This window comes from Hylaeus volcanicus, chromosome 8 (genome assembly GCF_026283585.1).
Source record: "Hylaeus volcanicus isolate JK05 chromosome 8, UHH_iyHylVolc1.0_haploid, whole genome shotgun sequence".
In the NCBI taxonomy this organism is placed as follows: domain Eukaryota; kingdom Metazoa; phylum Arthropoda; class Insecta; order Hymenoptera; family Colletidae; genus Hylaeus; species Hylaeus volcanicus.
The window spans coordinates 12,894,479-12,916,137 of NC_071983.1; the positions used below are offsets into that span (position 1 = coordinate 12,894,479).

Genomic DNA, 21,659 nt, shown 5'->3' on the forward strand with positions numbered 1-21,659 from the left:
ATATATAATTGTAGAATGTCAATGATTTTACACGTAATGTTAGACATGTTAAACTAATAGAGCCCAATTTTTTCATCTCTAAATTGAACGTATATTACACATTATACAAATGCATACTCATTAAACATATTTTGCAATAAGTATATATATGCGTTGTATATAAAAACATTGGCACTCCATAATTATTTGTTATGTGAAATAAAAGTTCTTTAAAAAAAAATCTCTTTTCCCTTTTTTGAACCCTTAAAGGGGATCATTACATGCATCTATATATACATCGAGTAATTAATGTGTGTATTTAGTAGATTCAATCGTAACAAATGTGGGTTTCGAAGACAACTCGAAGCAAAGAGCTGTAACGTGAAATAAATAATATTTTGTTTGCTAAATTGTCATCCTTTAAGCAAAAATTAAATGGTGAAGCTTGTGATGTAATATTGGTCAAAGGATTCGCGTGGGAATATAACTCTTTGAATAATTAAAGAAGGGCATTCCAGTCAGGTGAGCGCTCGTTGCAACGGTGCAACAGACTCACTGTCGTCCTGTGTTTCGATCGATTTCCCAGAGTCATTGACCTCTAGCACGATTATGTTAATACCTTGTCGCGATATCGTTCGTGGCCTCTTAACGACATAGCTACATATAACCACGCGTGTAGCTCATTTTGTGAAAGCGTCTCCACACACTGACTCACAGTGTCATCGAATACGAGAAATTATACAGTTCAGGTTAAATGCATCACGTTCGAAAGGCTGGAAATACGAGCTTACCAAAGAATTTTCTCCACCCATGCCATTAATTTCATTAAATGATGATTAGGACGTCGTAAAGTATGTACTTTTAGCTACAATTTCTGAAAGTAGCGTTGAAAAATATTTCAAAATGATCAAAGTATGGCGACGTGAGTGTGTCGGGTTTTTTGGAAACAAGTGATACAGAGACACCCTGTATATGTATCATTAGTATTGGCGACTCCAAAGAATTTGGTGTTAATTTTGATCTGAAACAAAAGAATGAAATATTTCTTGAAAATAAATCGATAAACTTCGTTTTCCATAAATCGATTTTACTTTTATTTTGGTAATCTTTCAATGCAATCAGATGAAAGAGCAGAACTTGTAATTTTTCTCTCGTAAAGACACGTTTTTCTCTCTATGGCATCCACGATATCACTGATGGCAATTGTTTTCGAGTCAAGTGCCACCTGTCTTGACAATGTATTCCGATCTAGATCGATAAACTCATCGATACCTGGTTTGTGTATGCGCTGCGTCGATAAACTGGTTTTAAATTTATCTTCAACGAGTGTACTAAATATTACTAAAATTATAGTAATATCTTTTTAACATGTTGACTCCCTTGGGGGTCACCGGTGACCGGCGACACGACCAATGGTAAAACTACATAATTAGAGTAAATATCGATACTGATTAATCAGTTTGATGAAAAACGATATATAAAAATTTTGTAATTTTAACACACCCTATTATGGAATATACAGATTTTCAGGTGAATTTTTTCAATTTCAATCAAAATGCAATTTAGGAACTTGCTGAAAATTTGATATGTTATAGAAACCAATGTTATGAACCAATAAAAAAAAAAAAATGATAACAATGAATAACCGCTCCGTTACTGAGATATAATTCATTCAAATCTAGAACAGAACGTAGCGAACCTGCGCGGTGACAGTTAGCGTTTTCGTCACAATCATTTCTGTAATATTATGAATGTATGTGTAGATATACGTATTGATGTATTATAGACGTGTGTGAGTACAGTAAAATTGTACTTTTACAATTGTTTCCATTTATACTTTCGAACGTGGCTATATCGAAACAACTGCCTTAAACCAAAACTTTTTTACACCAAAGACACGTCTGCGACTACTGGAGCGAGATTCGTCCCAAGAATGAGCACTTTGCTATGCTCCTCCATATCATGCACGCATATAAAAGCGCTAACGACGATCTTTCTGCTCTCTATTATCGCCGACTATCGCTAACTAGCCCGGTCCCTCGGTTCATGGAGCATGATTGACGGTGGCCTCCGTTTCTGATTGGCCTGTCCACTGCTGGAACACGTTTTCGTCGGATGGAATTGGCCCTCGAAGTCCCTTTCATTCTGAAAATAACTAATTTCTTTCATTAATTGGACCCAATTTTTACAGTTTCCACGAACGAATACTGCGATGAAATATTTTCAACATTAAGTGGAACGATAATGCTACGTCTAATACGTAAACATTTATTTTACGAAAGCCGTTAAATAATCTTTTTCTTTTTTTATTTTTCGCTCGCTAGATGGCTCCGGCTGGCATTATTAATTGTATTGTGCGTTATTGTACGTTACATTTTAACAATCAGTCGGGATGGAACGGATTTAAAAACAGTAAATTGGAACTATGAGAATGGCTTCATTATTCAAAAGTACTGTTCCATTTCATTAATTGGAATCCTTACCAAATATCGCCGAAAAAATATTCAGATCTCCGCGAGTAAACGTAATGTTATACCGGAAATGAAGGATTCTTCGCAGCTATGTAAACCTGGCATCCGACTTTCACAAAAATTAATTTTTTTTTTTTTTTTACAGAAAATCATAGTGTTTCGTTTGTAGTTGATTGCACTAACAATAGTTTCGTTTGTAGTTTCATCGATTAGTAAATAAAAAAAAAAGGAAAAAAATAACCCGCACTCAACATTGAGAAACCTCAAATCCGTTTTTGCCATGTGATTCAGAATCGCTAGGTAGTTGTTTGTAGTGATTTCCGTTTCCTTTGTAGTTGAACAGTTTAAAAGTTATAAGCAATTGTTTATACACCTAAGAGGTAACTTCGTAAATTTTCAAGATTTTTAAAATCCGCTTTTTCCATGTGATTCAGAATCGCTAGGTAATTGTTTGTAGTGATTTCCGTTTCCTTTGTAGTTGAATAGTTTAAAATTTATAAGCAATTGTTTATACACCTAAGAGGTAACTTCGTTAATATTCAAGATTTTTAAAATCCGCTTTTTCCATGTGATGGGCCATCGTTTGTAGTTAATTGTAGTGATTTTCCTTTCGTTTGTAGTTGAATAGTTTAAAAGTTATAAGCAATTGTTTATACACCTAAGAGGTAACTTCGTAAATTTTCAAGATTTTTAAAATCCGCTTTTTCCATGTGATTCAGAATCGCTAGGTAATTGTTTGTAGTGATTTCCGTTTCCTTTGTAGTTGAATAGTTTAAAATTTATAAGCAATTGTTTATACACCTAAGAGGTAACTTCGTTAATATTCAAGATTTTTAAAATCCGCTTTTTCCATGTGATGGGCCATCGTTTGTAGTTAATTGTAGTGATTTTCCTTTCGTTTGTAGTTGAATAGTTTAAAAGTTATAAGCAATTGTTTATACGCCTAAGAGGTAACTTCGTTAATATTCAAGATTTTTAAAATCCGCTTTTTCCATCTGATTAAGAATCGTTTATAGTCAACTTAAAATATTTGTGTAATATTATTTTAAATGTTTTAAGTGTGAACATATTTAGTACTTTTTTTTTATAAAAGTTCCATAAGCAACAATTCTTTTTCAGGTAACTCAAAAGTTTACTGTAAAATTTCTTTCAAAATTCTCATCTCAATAACAATTTACAACAAATAATTAATTTTCCACGACTGTGTATATGTGTGTATATATATTCTATGTACTAGTTATATACCTTGGACATTTTTCGTGTCCACATGCATATTTTACACGCATGAAAGCCGTTTATAATAAGCTGCTCCTTATTCGCGAATACTCGCCGCTTAAATTATGACAGATAATGCTTTCGCTTTGTACGAATTTGCATTGCACACTCCGCGCGTTCTCAAAACAGCCGGTTGCCTTGTTTGCAAGAGATCTTTTTATTTCGTTTCATTGTTACCGAGCATCAGAATTTGCAAGTCATAATGCATCTGCAACCGCAAATACGTCGTTGATCGGTCTTATCTCTTCGTTGCGACAGAGAATATTTTTCGAACGAGCATCGGTTCATATTCCGTTAAGAAGAAAGGATTCTTCTCGTTTGTGATTCATGATCGATAGACCCAAGTGTAGTAATACGATTGCATTCGTATGCTCGAAGTTATCAGCATTTATCTCCTCTTTCGTACTGCAAGACCTTATGCTAACAAGTTCCATTTCGCTAGTGCAGATATTTTCGTCTTCCGCGGTGAGTTCTTTGCTTAACGTCGTCTTCGTGTAACTGAAAAATTCTGATTACGTCCAACGTACACGATGAGGTTTTTTCGTTGTATTTATCACGATTTCATTTGCAAATACGCGTACCTACGAATTAGTTCACAAAGAACAAAGCTGGTGGAACGATGTTATTTTCGTCGATGAAAGTAAATTCAATCTAATCTAGTGGAAACGAGACGAAGAATTCGGTGTTAACTATTTAAACCCTATCGACTTAAATCTCACTACACTAAATATATAAAACATGGCAGTGGAAATATTATGGTTTGGGATTGCATTTTGTCGAAAAAAGTTGGAGAATTGGTATTCATAGGTGGCATTTTAAATAAAAATAAGTATTTGGAGATCTTCAAACAAGGTTAATGGAAAAACACAACTGTCATGGACATCACATTTAACACAAATGAAATCACATTTAAATTCTATCAAGATAATGACCCTAAACATATAGCTAGAATAGTTCAAGAATATTTTATATAATTACCCTTATGTGTTACACCCATCACAGTCACCGGATTTAAATCCTATTGAGAATTTATGGGATTATCTCGGCAGAAAGATTCGAACAACACCAAGCAGGACAAATCAAGAATTAAAACATCGATTATTGGAAGAATGGAAGTGTATTACAATTAATTACTTAGACAAAATTACTTCAAATATTAGATAGACCGGAAAGTAATGTCGTTTCTTTAACATTAAATTCAAACAAATGTTTGATAAATTTCTATTTCTAAGCAATTATGTAATCGCCCTCGTTGTCAACAGCCAACTAGTGTGCAAATTTTCAATGACCGATAAAAATCAACGAGGTGTTGAGTGATAAACAAGGATTTAAAATTACAAAAACGACATTACTTTCCAGTCTACCTAATATGTCTAATCGATTGCGATATGTAATTAAACAAAAGGGTTATCCGACAAAATATTAATACGTTAAGGGGTAAGACCAATCCAGGTTCCCCCAAAATAAACTAAGTTCGAGAATTTGTTTTAGAAATTTATTAAAAGCTGTGAAAAATTCAAGTGGGGTACCTTATTAAATGCATATTAATGTGTAAAAAATAATTTTGTTTATATGTTTCTCTTCTAAAATTGCGGCTTTAGTACCCAAGATTTCAACCTAGAACAAAAAACCGTACATTTTCTATAAATATATTGCAAAAGCTATGGAACAGTGTACGGAAATTTGAAAATACCGTTTTCTTGAAAAATGGTACACAAGCAAAAAAAGGAATCGCTTATTTTCCGAAAATTTCATCGAAACATTGTCTGTAAAAAAAAAGATTCACAAGTTATCGCAAAAATCATACGCTATTCGCTAGATAATGTATTAGGTTGTCCCAAAAGTTTCTTTCGCTTTGTTAATAAGTAATACATGCACAATAGTTTATGTTTTATGTTACATTACTGAATTGTGCACGATTCATTTTGCTCCATTACTGTTACAACATGAATATCTATGAAATTAGATTGTCTATTTATATAAACACGACCACATAAAATAATTTAGTGCAACTCGTGAAAGAAACTTTCGGGACAACCTAATATTAGAGGCGTCGCCCTGGAAATTTTAAGAGTTCCTTGAAAAATATCACAAATACAGTGGTGTACTGAAATTATTGGCCGGTAGTGTAAATACATACATTCTCCACGTACGCGTATAAAATATACAGTTGCGTAAACGTCGGCGGTCTAGTCACAATAAAGAAACCATAACGCTGGTGGCACTTGTGCGCCCATTGGTGCAGCTTAGTGCATCGCGGAAACTCGCGGTCCGAATGTCAGATACAGTTAGAAATTCAATGCACCGCTGTCGGAACGTTGAACTCCGTGTTCCGCGGAGCTTTTGCCAAGACCTGTACGGCCGCAATAAATCCGTCGATGCACGTGGATACGAACGATCCCCTCGGTGCACGCTCGATGCACCGAGCGGCGCGGTGCAGCTTGCACCAGAAACGAAACTTTGCGATGCACCGTGACAGGAACTAGTTTCCACCGTGTCGGCGGAATCCCCTTTGCATGCGAATAGCCCAAGGCAATCTCGCTACTCACGGCTGCATTTATCGCCAATTCCGCGTAAAAAATGATCGAACGAAAGTCGATAATCAACTACACAGCTTGGAGTGATACGTGCAATCTTCGGTAACAGGGAATAAATTTCTCTTTCTTTCTTTTTATTTATTTATTTATTTTAAGGGGTCGTTATCGTACGCTCGAAAGAGAAAAAGATTTTTTTTTTTTATTATTATTTTTATTCTACGTAACAAATAATTGCGGAATGTTAACGTTTTTACACATAATAGTAGACGTGTTAATTTTTAATAATTTCTTTTTTTCATTATTATAGCCACTTTAAATTTGTCCACTTCCTCTTGACACGATAACTTGACATTGTTATAAATAATCCGAAAGCAGAAAGGCAAACATATTATTAAAATATAGTTGTCTAAAACCAAACATCTCCGACCGAAACAGAAAAATGGCGGACGTTTGAATTTTTTCGACACTTTTTGTGAACTTCGATTATTTGTAATAAAATTATTTTCTTTTCTTTACGATAACGTTCTAGAGCAATTTTAAAACTAATTTTTCTCTGCCTTTCTCGTTGTAGAATAACCTCTCAAATCCTTAAATTGTTCAGAAAGGTACGCCATATTGAAAAAATGTAAAAATCGATTTTTTTATTAAAAAATATAGAATTTCTCGTTATTCAGGCATACATTTGTTTGATAATTTTTGCGAAATACCTTTGAATAATTTGTATCGCTTATTTTAGATACAAGAAAAGAGATGTATGTTTATTATTTGAAGATGAATTCAAGGCATTTTCGGTGCCAAAAGTTTTTTTATCGACGAGTAAAAATGTTAACCCTTTGCAGTCCAGATTTTCTGATTTCGGTATAGTTCTGTCAAATCTCACTCGACACATGACACCAAGGCGTTAAGAATTTTATTCTAATATTAAATAAAGACAAAGAGATTCGTGACAAATTAGAAACTTGATATTAAAAACAAGCTAATAACTATATCAGGTAGACTGGAAAGTAATGTCGTTTCTTTTACATTAAATTCAAAGAAATTTGTAATACATTTCTATTTTTAATCAATTATATAATCGCCCTCGTTATCAACAGTCTTTTGCCATTTAGTGTGCAAATTTTCAACGCCATATCGATAAAAATCAATGAGCCGATGAGTGATAAACAAGTATTTAAAATTGCACAAACGACATTACTTTCCAGTACACCTAATACATATGCTCATTTAAATGTCGTAATTACAAAGGCATTCGATTAATTAGAATTCGATTGTAGTTCCCATACGTTCTTAAGGGTGCTTAAAGTATATTTACATCTCTAAATACAAACAAAGACGTTGTGGGGCACACATTTTGTCCTGCAGTGTACGTCGGAAGTTTATGCGCGTCCTAAGAAGAGCGCAGTGTGGTGCATCAGAAAATCAATGCAGCGGTCCAGGGGTCTTAATCCGCCGCGACCGGTCGTCGACGTTTGATCTATTTTTCCCAGGACCAACTAGCAAATAAATTTCCCTCGTCCGTCCCCGTTACGTTCACCCTTCGACCTGGCAACCCTTCCTCCTAACCTACGCCCTACATCCGGCCGTATCCTCGTTTTCCCGTTGTTCTCGCCCCAAAAAAGTAGTATCGGAGCTGCAGATGGAAAATATGCTTTTTAATGCCTGTTTCCTGCGGCTCATCTTCCGCTTCCTTCTTTCAATTGTTCGCTCCCTTTGCGTTTCATTCTCTCGTCCGATACCACTCTTACAAGATCTGTGTTAGGGCACAGATTAGGTAGACATCGAATAGTAGAGCAGTTAAGGAGAGAATTGATTTTTTTTCGGACCGAAAAACTGGTTTCTTTATTACTTTTCATCGAAGGAATTATGCAAGACTTTAATTTGATATTTTACATACGCTTTTATTACTATTTTAATATGATACGTAATACCAGGGCCGGCGTGACCTTTTGCGGGGCCGGGTTCAAAAATTTTGCGAGGCCCGAATTCACATTCAAATCCTACACTTGAATTTTATAACGAGGAATTATTTCTTTACAAATGCTATATATTTTTTATAAGATGAATATTAAATAATAATACTTTGATGATTTTTGTCACTCCTTTCGATTTAATCATCGCTACTAAAAAAATGTCTTGCATCTCAGCAGAAATTGCTTCCATTTGTTAATGGTATCATCGGTCTGTAAAAAGTTAATCAAAATCGGTACCTTTTAATTCAGTAATTTTCGTAGACCGCGGGGCCTTTTGAAACGCGGGGCCAGGTTCCGGAGAACGCGCCGAACCTGCCTTGCGCCGGCCCTGCGTAATACAAATTTGTATGGAAAGATTTACCCAAAAATATAAATGTCCACGTGTATGTATTTATAATAAAAAATTTATTTAGAAATATCAAATTTATTATTTAATTTAGACAAATATCTTTAATAGATATAGAGGATACTAGCGAGACTGAGTGTAAATGTGAAATATGTATTGCTAAATACAAAATCATTTATTATTGAAGTGCTTATAATTTTTCATTTTTCTTAATTCCTAAAAAGCCTCTCTTTTTACACATTTACAGCGGAACGTATCTTTGAGTAGATCGTCACGAAGTGAAATAACGAGTGGTTTCAAATTATTCTTTTCCTTCTTCCCTTGAAGATTGATCGATGATCTATCATATTAACATAACGATTTTCAATGTTACAGGAATGTTCACCGTTGTAGATGGAAAGCCAGTGTTTAAATATACATTGACCCAGTGGCAGACCATCGTGGTACATTATGGTGGACTGGCCGGTCTAGCTCTCATTGGGCTCCTTCTGGCAGCGATTTTACCCTGCGTGGGGTTGTTTTTCTGCTGCTGCAGATGCGCTGGTCATTGCGGTGCTAGGAGTCAACCATTCGACAAGAAGCACGATCACTGCAGAAAGGTGATAATCAGCATGGTGCTCATAGGGGTTGCTACTATTATATTGTAAGTGTATTTCGATATTGGTATCCTTAATGTCTTCGTTTAAGAAATCCAATCACTGCTAACAAGGGAACATCGATTGTTGATACACCCCGATTTTGATGAAAATGTAGAATTCTTTGTAGGACATTCCCGTCTACACCGTTTTCAGTTTATGCACTTATTACTTAAAAACTTTTTAAGTAATAAGCTTAAAAACTTTTTAAGTAATAAGCGAGCGGCGGTAACATGTATAGAGAAAATGTGTTCGGTACGATACCTTGACAACATATTTCAATGTCATCAAAATCGGTAAGGAGAGCAAACTTCTAAATAATTACCGATATTTTAAAAAAATTCATTTGACGAATTTCAAAATTTCGTCCACTTGCGCGGTGCTTTCGGACTTCGTTTCGTTACTGGATTCCGATATATGTACAGTGGGTGTAGAAAGTATTCGTACACTGATGAATTTCCAAAAAAAACCATGTAAAATTGTAATTTATTAACATATTTTTGATAAACAATAACATTCTACATATTCTCGGAAATCTCTAGAATAGATAGAGTACAAAAAAGAATAGCTATTCATGTAAATTGCAAAATTAACAAGAAGAAAACAATTAATCGATAGAAATATTGAAGGAATAAGTATTCGCACGACTGTTTAATTTTTAACACTTGATTAAAAAGAAAAGAAATTTACATGAATTTATAAGTATATAATACTTCCTCCGTGGGATTTCCTTTTGATTTTATCATTGTTGTAACTGTTCTAAGCATTAAATTAACTAAATTATTAGTTATTCGACGTGGGATCTTTTTCTATTCCTCTATTAGAACCTTTTTTAAAAGTACTTTACTGGAAATTTGATATTTTCCAATTCGTACGTCGACCAATAAACTGATGTGTTTACGTTACAAACTCTACTCTAAATGGTTCATAAGAATCGTACAAATACTTATTGCTTCTATATTTTTACCCACTTTTCGCAGTTTTTTGTTAATTTCACATATTATATCAACTAGTAAATGTTGTTTGGACTATATCTATCTTAGAGACTTCCGAGAATATGTAAAATATCATTGATTATAAAAAAAGAAGTTAAGAAACTACAATTTCACACAAACGTTTTTTGGGAAATTGATCGGTGTACGAATACATTCTACACCCACTGTATGTCGACTTTCTGTGGTCAGCCAAGCTGCCTGAGCCTACTACTTGAGGGCGTATATACGCTCTTCACCGGTCAAAAATTTAATATTTATACATTGGGATTGCTACAAATGTCCTGCTCCTGCGCCGACCTAAATACGATCCTATCTCGAACGATGTTTCCTCTCGCTAATTACGTTGGAACGAGACCTTCCTTCGAATAATACCAATACCCACTGCAAAGCGGGGACTCAAAGGAGGACTTGTACCAATAATTGTTTCGTCGACGAAGGCTAATTGAGCTTTCCAATTTAATTTGGATTTATTTATGTTAGCAACTAGGTATAGAGATTGATTCTGTGCCTTTCTAAAGAAAATTTATTATTCAATTATAAAAAGAAATATGCAACCTTTGATCTTGGAAATAGAAATTTCAAAAAATAATGCAACTATCAATTAGACATGGACCATTGCACTTATAAAAAAACATGGTCCTACAAATGCGGTACACTTTCAATCATTCATTGTTTTCCTTTTACATTTTATTTTAAATGTACTGATAACGAAGTTACAGTTTGTTGCACTTACTTGGCCCAGTCTGTATACGTATATTTACATCCGTTTTGATTTAAAGGATCGATGTCGGGAGCAATTTATCAGAATATCATGAAATTTAATATGATAATTTATACATATATATAATATGTAACACATGTATAACATATATATTATATATATATAATTTAACATTGATTAAGGTTGTAATAAAATCTATACTTCGATTACTTTATCTTTCGTCGTAGACAAAATTATAGAGGAACAAATTAGAAACTGTATAGTGTCCTAATATTAAATTCACTGTACATTGGTGTTAATCGTATTGTTTGATGTTGTTTGCAGGTTTGGTGTCGTCTGCGCGTTTGTCACGAACGAGTACATGCAGGATGGTACGAAAGAGCTGCCCAATAATCTCAAAACCAACCTGAACGATGTAAAACTGTACTTGAACACTACGAAGGAACAGATCAACAAAATTCTGAAAACCAATTTTGACGAGTTGGAGATCAACCTGAACAACATCCTCCAAGCCAGCGGGAGAATAGTCACAGAACAGCTCGCCGAGTACTCCCACGCAGTCTCGCTGACTAATCTCAGTGACATCGTAGCTGGTTTGGAGTCTATCAAAGAGGACCTGAATACCATGCAGACCATCACGCGGGATCTACGGACCAATGCTAGTCATTTAGACAACGGTACTTATCCCTTTCAAGCTGTATAGGAACTGGTAGTGATAGGAGACGTGTTTTGATATGTTTAACATTAAACGTATCGACATTTTACATATACAACACCTATCTTGCCAGAAGGAGTCACTTGATCCCATGTTAAATAAATGTTGACTTTTAGACAAAAGTTCCGAATTATTTAAAGGAAATAATTTGCAACGTAACATCTAATTTCTAATAAAATAATCAAACACATACATTTATTTTTATAAATAAAATGATGAATTACTTTCACACGGGGCCAATGTACTGAACATAACGAGAATTATTCACTCCTTGTCGTATTTGGTTTTTTGTAGGCTCTGATTTTTACTTTCTGACTCTCAATATAGGACTGTTTGTATTTCGTTCAATTATAAAGGACTCATCTTGTGTACAAACTTTGGTAGCGTGATTTCGTCCACTTAGAGTGCATTTTCATGAAAGGGAAAATAGTTTCACATCTATTGTGACTTGTTTTGTTGAAATGAGATCTTTCACGTTGTCCCACGCATCTTGTGAATCACAAAGGTTTACCGTAATTCATAGACAGCGTCAATGAAAAATTCTTGTCTTCATATTCTGTACATGATTTCCCTGTGTTTCCAATTACTTTAAATAATAACAACAACAACGATAAAACTCGTCTCTGTTCGTTTCAGCTGTACGAGGTGTTAAAAACAATCTCCTCCACACGCTCGCGGCGTGCAAGACCCAGAATTGCAAGCAGGTCCTGCACGATTACAAAGTGAACCAGATGTCGGTTAAGATAGACTTCGACAAGGTATTTTATTTAAAGGAACCTGCGGGATCGCGATGGAGGAACTTTAAAGTTTCAAAGAATGTCCACTAGTAAGCTCGTGGCACTCGTATTTATTTAAATGCAGCGACGGTGTTCCCCATCGCGTCTTGCGAGCTTCTGGCTGTTCTGAATTTTCAGTAAGAATCGTCTCACAGTTAAAGGGTTGATCCGTGAATACTGATTTCGAAAATTAAAAACCTAATATCTTTTTAGCATACTAGTTAATCATGTTGGATCCTCTATTTCGAATTCATAAATTTTTACATCGAAATCGTAATTAACACCTACGTATCATCCACGTAAACCGAGTTTCGTGAAAATCGGGAAACCCTTGGAAGTTTTCGTCAGTTTTCACGGATTTGGAAAACCGCTATGAGACGCTTCAATGACTAATCAAATAATTTCACTTGTTTTGTTTGTTTGCAGTACATGGACCGATACTTCCCGAAGGTATGACATATAAACATTAATTATTTTAATTGTAACGGTTTCGAAAACAGCGCTTCGAAGGATCTGTAATCGATATATAGGGTGCACAATTATTTAAATGAAAACACCTAAATACTTGTGTTGCTTAAAGATATATATACTAATACTGTTCAAACCAAAATGAATCTGTTGTAAGAAAAATATTTAGTAACAAAAAAACGTTGAAGACGTCTAATTTCAACTTTCTTGTTTCGTACGTACTTGTAGATTTTTTAATATTTTAGAGTCATCTATCCATTTTGTTTTTTCAATCTCCTGGATAAATCAATTACAAGACTGACCGCTTTTTTGTTCATTTTTCTGCTTCATTTGCTTGTAATCAAGATTTAATATGTTGAATTGGATTCGTATATCGTAGACCAATGGAGATTAGTATATTTTTTTAAGGCTCATAAAATTGATTCATTTCTTTTCTTTTTATTGAAAATTACTGTATCATAGTTTTAATGACATAATGAATAAATCATCATTAAATCGTATTTTATGCCGCAAAAACGAGGCGACTAATAAAATATTTTTTGTTCAAACGGATGCCGATAATCCAGTGGTGGATTATAGGATAGATAAAAACGGGCATTGCGCAAGGCCCAAGATATTAGAAAAAAATTGAAAATGCCACATTTATTCGTATTACCGAAAGATATATACAATAAATTAAATCATTTACTTTCTTTCTTGTTCGACATTAGACAAATTATATGATATTTTCATATTTATATATCATATTTTCAATTATATAGTACAGTAATTCAACGTTTTCTTCAAATTTACCTCACATATTAGAATGATTTTAACATCATAATAAAACGTTTTAATTGTTCTGTTATCGATCAACTATTCTTACATTTTAAAAATATATCATTTCCAACATTATAATTGACGGAAAAGTAATGGTTATTTTTAGGCTCGCATGATGGTGGCCAAAAAAATATTCTTATAGTTTTATCGAGGTCCTGTTAGAGATTAATCCGCTACTGATCTCACGTACAATAGGAATTGCTTACGTTTTAATATAATTCTCATTTAAACTGAAAGCAATAAATGTAAGCCGCTTTTTATTTAGCCTTATAAATGTGCAACCATTGGTTTACGAACAGAGTTACTGTATACATTTGTCTGATTCCATGCTCGCCACAATAGCTTCAGTCTGTAAGTTGTAAGCTAAAGCATGTAGATTTTCGATTCTGTGTACCGTTCGATATGTGTGTCGTTAATTGAAAACGTCGTCTGTTAAGTGTGATATTTAGAATGGGCGAAAGGGTGAAACGACGTGTATTGTTCGAATGATTCGATAATAGGAAAGTTGCATTTTTCTTTTCAGCGGCAATTCCATAAGAATACACCCGGTAACACAGATTCCTGGTAGCTAAGGACACTGATCTTTATACAGTGTTCCATTTTAATCGATCTACGAAATGATCTCTAAAATTAGCGATCTTTATTCTTTTTTTTCGAATTGAAAAAATTACCAAATGTACTTTAAAAAATATCTGAAGAATTCACAAAAACATTAGATAAATTCTTCTCTGCAAAAAAAAATCTTAAAAAATACTTGATACTTGGACTCCTAATGTGGTTTTTCCCCTTAAGACATCAGTGCTTGGAAAGAGGTTGAGGCATAAGCCGAAAAGTAAAAACGATAGCATAAAGTTGGCTATTTGTACTCCTCAGTTGACAGGAATTTGTTTGAATGGGAAGAGCATTGAATACGAATGAAACAGTCCTCCACTTTGCACAGTTTAATTAATAAGAAGCACAAATTTTGTTTGCTCTGCATCTGTATTGAATACCGATGGAACGCGTCTTGGAAATACTTTCTTCTGCACTTTCTGTTCAGCTCAGCACATTTTGAATTACACAACTTAAACTATATAAACAGTTCCCAAAAATAAAAAGAGTTCATACATTTCAAATGCACTTCTCACAACACATTGTTACGTATGACTTTTCTAATTTCTTCATGCATAGGGAAAATGTTGACTTAGAAGGCCTCCAGCATGACACTCAAACTTTCATTAAAAAAATACCTCTGACTCTTTTGTATTCTTTTAACAGAGAATTTTTCACACCTTTTCTGGCAAAACGAAATTATTTACACACCAGCAGTTTGGGATTAATTTATACGATTCTTTCAGTTGCCAGATGTCACCTCTGCCTTGTACAATATCACCATGTTGATGAGGGGCAACATCGTGTCAGAAGTCAGCCAGGGTAAGGAGTCATTTCTGAAAATACAGAAAGACATTCAGTACGCGGTGAATCAGACCATTCCCACGGTCAGCGCAAGCATCAGAAACGTTGGAGGCTTCTCAGCTGCTCTTGCAAACAACATAACAGCTCTCCTCGATAGGATATATGTTGACGTAGACAGGGTTTACATCCGGCATGTGGATATTGCTCGAACAAACATTGATCGGTACTCGCCATACAGGTAAACTCCTTAATTCGAGTAAGGTAGGGTAATTCTGACCAAGTCCCTTCATTATCCTCGATATAAGAAAAGTAATGTTTAAACCATGAGTAATATTTTCCTCTGACATAAGTACATATTCGTGATCACCGTGTAGATCAAACAAATAAAATTTCGTGGTTTTGCATATGATGATGTATTTTGTTGAAAAAGAGAAGAGTATATAATGTTTTTAATTGTCTGGAAATAAGAGACTAGTTAGATATACATAGTGAAACTCATTTATGATATAGTACACTGCAGAGCATAACTATAGCACCATATTCTTAACACCTGCCATTTTTTAATCTATAATATAATGTCTAACTTTATTAAAAAAATAATTAGAGAGTTTATCCATACGTATCGCACTTTTAAAACTAACAAAACTCGCTTATTTATATTGATGTTATAGCTATGCAAGAATCGAAAATCACTGTTTTGATTGCTTCATGTCGGTTATAAGAGCAGCTTCGAAGAGATTAATATAAAAATCATTTCTTATCATATCCTTTCACCTGATATGATTGATCTTTCCCCAGTGCTTTTGAACTGTCTGAAATATTAAAAAATGTAGGCGGTGTTATAGTTATGCTCCGCAGTGTAGGTGAACAAATTGTTTTACATGTAGTTAACTTATTAAAATATAAGCGACAACTAGTTATCAACATTGTCTCGTGCTAGTTTGGACAGTAAAGGGTAACAAGAACAAAGTACATAGATACTTTTGTTTATTTTTTTAATAATTAAAATTATGAATTAGTATTAATCACCAAGTACGGGAGAAAGCATAAATATTTAGTTAGAAAAAATTAATTTGGAAAGAAACTTGTGTTGGTGAATCCAAACATAGATTAAATTATTCGTATAAAAATAATTAGAAATTTTTTTGTATGAATTTTAAACAGAAATAATTTTTACTTGACAGAGTCTTTATCATAAGCACCCAAACATTCATTTTCTTCCAATTGTCAGTTTAACGGGCGTAATTTATTTTTAAAAAGTTTAAATATCAGATTATACCAGTTTTGCATGAAGTATCCCTACTAAAATTTACATTGCCGATTCTTTTTAACAATTGACAAATTCTTTGCTCTTCTAGGTACTACCTGGGTCTAGGTATATCTGGAGTTGTGTTGACCGTTCTGATGTGTTTGACTTTTGGCCTATTTTGTGGAATTTGTGGAAAACGGCCCGACGGTTATGGTGACGATTGCTGCAACAAAGGATCCGGAGCACGATTTTTGATGATGTAAGCAATAGAACTTTTAACAAAGTCAACGCAATAATAAATTTACAACTTATACATGGTAAACGAATTTGTTTAGGGCTGTTTGGATCATTTTTCTTCTGACGAGCGTCCTAATGGTGATCACCGTGGTGCACATGGTCACTGGTGTCCTGATGCAACGTGCAGTCTGCGAACCTTTAAAGAATCCCAACGACAACAGAATGTTCGCTCTGGTCGATGAAATCGTTCAGGTCAAGAAAGTACTGTACCCCATCTCCGACGTGAACATGAGCTACATTGTTACGTAAGTGTCTCACAACTGAGGATCCAGCAATTACAATTTTCACAGCAGCATTTCTCAAACATTTATCGCACAGAACACAGTTCAAGATGAACAAACCAATATTTACTTTTGATTTCGTTACAGACAGTGCCACCTGAACGAGTCGCTGTACACTGTACTGAATCTGGAGCACCGCTACGATGTGAATGCACTACGGGATTACGCCGGGCGCTACGACATCAACAACACTATCCAGCATCTGCGTCGCAAAATTAATCTGTCTCCAGACGTGGTGATTCTCACGGGAAGTGCCAAGTTGAAGCTCAACGATCTCGCGCAGAGCGGGCTCAGCGACATCAAGTTCTATCAGTACGCCGAGATCCTCGCCGAGAACATCACGAACATCAATTTGGAGCATTTGGCAAAACAACTGCGGGAAGTAGCCGCCAAGTTGCCCGAAGACCAGGAGGTTATTCGCCTTAGCCTGGAGAAGAACGCGAACGATCTGGAGCAGTATCATAGAGACCTGGTGATACCGATGGCGACACTTAGCGAACAATTGAGCGAGAAAGCGTTGACGCTTCAGGAGAATATTAATTTCAATCATAGCTCGATGGCGGAAGCCATTCACGACCTCGTCGAAGAAGTTACAAAGGCGCAAACGTTTCTGAACAAAGACGGACCAGAATATGTCCAACATGTAATTTTGCTCTTTCTTTACTTCTATTTGTAGCAGTTTTAAGAGATCTGACTAGTTTGGAGCCCTTAGAATTGGGTAATGTTTGAAATTTTATTTTTAGGAAACTGTTGCATAATATATTTTGTACATACATTTATTCATATGAAGATAGCATTATTCGTTTACTCGTGATAATGAATAATAAAGAAGTAAGTGTTATTGGTAATTTGACAAGAATCCTTGGGCCCTATTCAATTTCAAAGTAATTGCTACATTGGTTTCCTCAATTTTACGTTAACTAACTTGAAAAAAGCCAGTTTTGAGAAAAACTGGTTTAAAGTTTCGGTGAACAATGTTAGAGTAGATATATAGGGAGTTCAGTTGAAGGTTTTATAACGTTGCCATTTTTTCAATTTTCAAGATATTATTTTATTTTTATAAAACGAACCTTTTAAAAAAATATAAAAACAAAATTGATTTGTTTTTACGTCCGAGCTAGACAGATCTTACCTTAGAAATAAGACCAAACGTTACGACATCTTAATAATATTAAGTTATTTGTGTTTTTAGCTAGCAACCAGGTTCGGAAACGCTTTTCTTCGCCAAATTGATGACTACCTCGATTACGTCAGCGTAAGTGCTTTGAAAGATGTTGGAAGATGTGCTCCTGTTTCAAACGCTTACAACGCTACTCTGGTCGCCGGTTGCAATAAGATTCTGGATCCATTTGTAAGCATACCAATAAACAAATCGTTATATATGCGATTTACTATGGCTGGTCCTATCACAGGATGGGCCAATTAGATCATTTGGCCCGGGCCTGAATCTTACAAGGGGTCTCTGATTTAGAGAAAATATTATTTCATTCTGTCCCAGATTTGTTAAGTAGACTTATCGGTTGCACATGATATTTTCACATAGATATATCATTTATTTAATCACATAGTGTTTAATTCAAATATGAATTAATTCATCAATAGATAAATAAGAGATTAGATAGATAATCTTTTTTTTTTGTTAACCCTTACCGGATGACATTATTCTACCTGACGATAGAAAAACGGTACAATAGCATTACTTGTTATAAAAGAAGATAACATTTTCCTTAACGAAAATAACAGTTTTTGTATAGAAAGTACGTTTTCTTACTTTTTTATTATTAACGCTTTAACCGCCGGCCTATTTAGAAAGGTCCCATACGTTAGAAGAGAACTTTCTACATTAGTATACATATTAATCTAGACTCACTAGTCCTTCGAACCGGATCAAGATGATATGTACGCGTAGTCTTTGCTATGGGTTAGAAACTGGGATGTGATCGTTGAGGTGCATTCTTTCCAGATGTTCGCTTTAGTTTCTCTTCCAGATACTCGTTGGCCTGTGAAGAACGTAAACTTAGTTGTTCTTCGCAAGCCTTCGATTATCTGGTCGTCCAATATCGATATCGGTGAGCCTGCAATAAACTAATTTCGAGGAGCGATGACCATGCTACACGACACTGACAATTAACTTTTGCATACTGTTACTAGGTATATCATGAGTCTTGTCTGTTTTCAAAACTTGAGCATTGTAAGTAGTTAATCAATAACACAGTTAATATCATTCCACAAGATAATCACTGAAATTAAAAAGCCGATAAATAGGCTCCCGGTAGATAAAGTTGTAAAAAGCTACTAAGCTACTTTCTTTAGAGAAACAGTTATGTATTATGTCACGTAAGAAATGACATATGTCCGTTAAGGGTTAATATAGCGAGGATATAAAGTGAGGATTAAATATAAATAGCCCCGTCCTTTGTTGATTTTTATAAATCCCGCTATTACAATACTAAAATGTTTTTGTCTATTTGTTTGTTGACAACGTGTAGAATGGTTTCTGGGTGAGTGTCGGGTGGTGCTTAATCCTCTTCATTCCAACCATAGTGCTCTGCGTGAAACTGAGCGCGCTGTATCAGAAATCGGACCCGTACCCAGGACCCCTAGTCGAAGCGTAAGTTTCTGTTATTTTTGTGTCGTTTAATCCCCAACGATGAATCAAGTGTTACTAGGTGTTCCCAAGACAATTAGATATCTGGTGCATGCCAACCATAAAAGAATCAACGTCTCCTTTGCCATGAAATTCAAATTGTACGATGTCACTTATGAAATTTAATAAGTAAGATAAAGCTTTTAACGGAAACTATAAATCCTAAATAAAGATTGTATATCGTTTAATTTATAAATTTAAGTTTGCAAAGAGTTACATTAGGATAAAATCAATTGAAACTTGAACTGCTCGTCGAGGGAATTCAGAAATTACTGAGAACAAAAATATACTTAATGCGATTACTCATCACGATTACTCGAAAACAATCGCTTCTATAATTTCTATAATTTCTCGCCAACAAATTCTAAGCACCCTTCATGTAGAAAGTGTTGAGTCTTCTATCTCGATCTGGTAGTTAATCGAGCTTCCATATACCCATAGCATGCACTTACTCGCGCTTGTAATGCCTTTCATTTTCTAGACGGCATGAATCATTCTACTGTTTCGTTAGCGAGTCTCGAAGTCGCATCGCCAATTTTCCCGAACAGTCTTACGTGTGCCCCTAATAAGCGCAGCAGACTGCCTATTCACTTTCAGTTTTCATCTACTCGGTGTGTCCGTGTGCTATTAACTAATAAATCGTCGTGTCGATTGTACACGTCTCACGAGATCGCTCATCATACTATGAAAAAGAACGCTAAAACATTTGGCACAATATGTTCTCGCGGCAGGGATTCGCTCGTCTGATACTTTTTGCAAAAAATGCCGGCAAACTGACCAATTTCGAAACAGGTGTTACTCCTATTTCTTTAAAATGAACATTTCAAAATGTGTCGAGTCTTAATTTTGGTAGCACAGAAAGTAACCAGACCACCGAATGCTTTCCCACTCCTAAATACAGTAGTTTACATTAAGTTAAAAGTAGCTGTCTAATGTGTGGAATGGTTGTTGAAATCTAACCGCTAACACGCTCCGTTCCAGTGAATATTTGTATGACGCGTACGCAGACAGGGATAACATACCCCTTGCTCAGTAAGTATACAACGACAAAAGCCAAGTTGCTCGCATGCCAAATTCTATTGGTTGTGTCGCATGTATACATCTATCCCTAACGCTGTGAACACGTCATGACTATTGGCACTAGTATAGTACACCATCCAATTTTCTTTTTACCCTAACTCTACATACACCTGGTAGTAAAGACACAGAGTATTCGAAGAACTCACGTAGACCGATCTATTAGCCTTGTAATTCCTTCTGACTGCACGGAACACCTAGTTATAACGCGACGAGCACTCTAAACGAGATATTGTGGGATCAGGAAATCTTGTACGGGAAACAGTTGTAGAAGAATCCAACGAGATTGGAAGTAATCTACATAATCTGTGAAAGAATTCGAATTCCATTTGAACGGGTTTTAAATTTTGCCTTTTCCAATATTATGCAATATTATGACACGTGGATGATCTATGAAGAAGAATCTGAGAGATTCAGGGTATATCTGTATCAAGATGTTTCTTTCACAAATCTTACAATATCGCTGTAACTACTAGAACGTATATCTCTATAGTTTGCAATCAATTCTCTGCTGTTTAATGTACGCTTTTAACACCTTCTCGACTACGTTGTTCCAAAGTCAATAAACGAATTTTCGGATCAACGATCGTTGAACAGCGTCACGCCACGCCATCAATTCAAAAGGTGTTGATTAGTCCTAGAAATACTAATGTTGGTGTACTACCTTTCCAACTCTTTTAACTCTTTAAGCGCCGCAGTAAAAGTAGATTATGTCATTTGAGTACAATGAGCCACGGAAAGAGCTGTCGTAAAACACTAACATCGCTGAACAGCGATACGAAGTGATATTTTTTTAATTTCGGAATTCATACAAATTATACAAATTACTAAAATTGTACTGTATGGTCATATTTTGTAAATAATATTATGTGTAGAGAACTTTTTCGAATTCATCGTCGACTATATCACACACATGTGATATCGTGTAGTAACAGCGATTCCCCTGTTTGCCTGTTGAACATATATTATATGTATATATTGCGAAGATGTAGCATTTAGTGACGTT

The 21,659-nt window shown here is 35.0% G+C and overlaps 1 protein-coding gene across 3 annotated transcripts in view; it reads left to right on the top strand.

The window, feature by feature from the left end:
- LOC128880593 (prominin-like protein) overlaps positions 1–21,659 on the top strand; it is a 48,084-nt gene that overhangs the window by 20,165 nt on the left and 6,260 nt on the right. For all 3 annotated transcript variants that reach the window (XR_008457875.1, XR_008457876.1, XM_054130845.1), the window contains exons 2-12: positions 8,954–9,221; positions 11,254–11,606; positions 12,281–12,402; positions 12,847–12,870; positions 15,045–15,340; positions 16,461–16,610; positions 16,687–16,893; positions 17,017–17,572; positions 18,122–18,280; positions 19,419–19,540; positions 20,558–20,608. Coding sequence is in view for 1 of the 3 variants with exons in the window: in XM_054130845.1 (XP_053986820.1) it covers positions 8,956–9,221; positions 11,254–11,606; positions 12,281–12,402; positions 12,847–12,870; positions 15,045–15,340; positions 16,461–16,610; positions 16,687–16,893; positions 17,017–17,572; positions 18,122–18,280; positions 19,419–19,540; positions 20,558–20,608 (2,306 nt within the window). In the remaining 2 variants the exon portion in view is untranslated. The remainder of the gene's footprint in view (positions 1–8,953; positions 9,222–11,253; positions 11,607–12,280; positions 12,403–12,846; positions 12,871–15,044; positions 15,341–16,460; positions 16,611–16,686; positions 16,894–17,016; positions 17,573–18,121; positions 18,281–19,418; positions 19,541–20,557; positions 20,609–21,659) is intronic.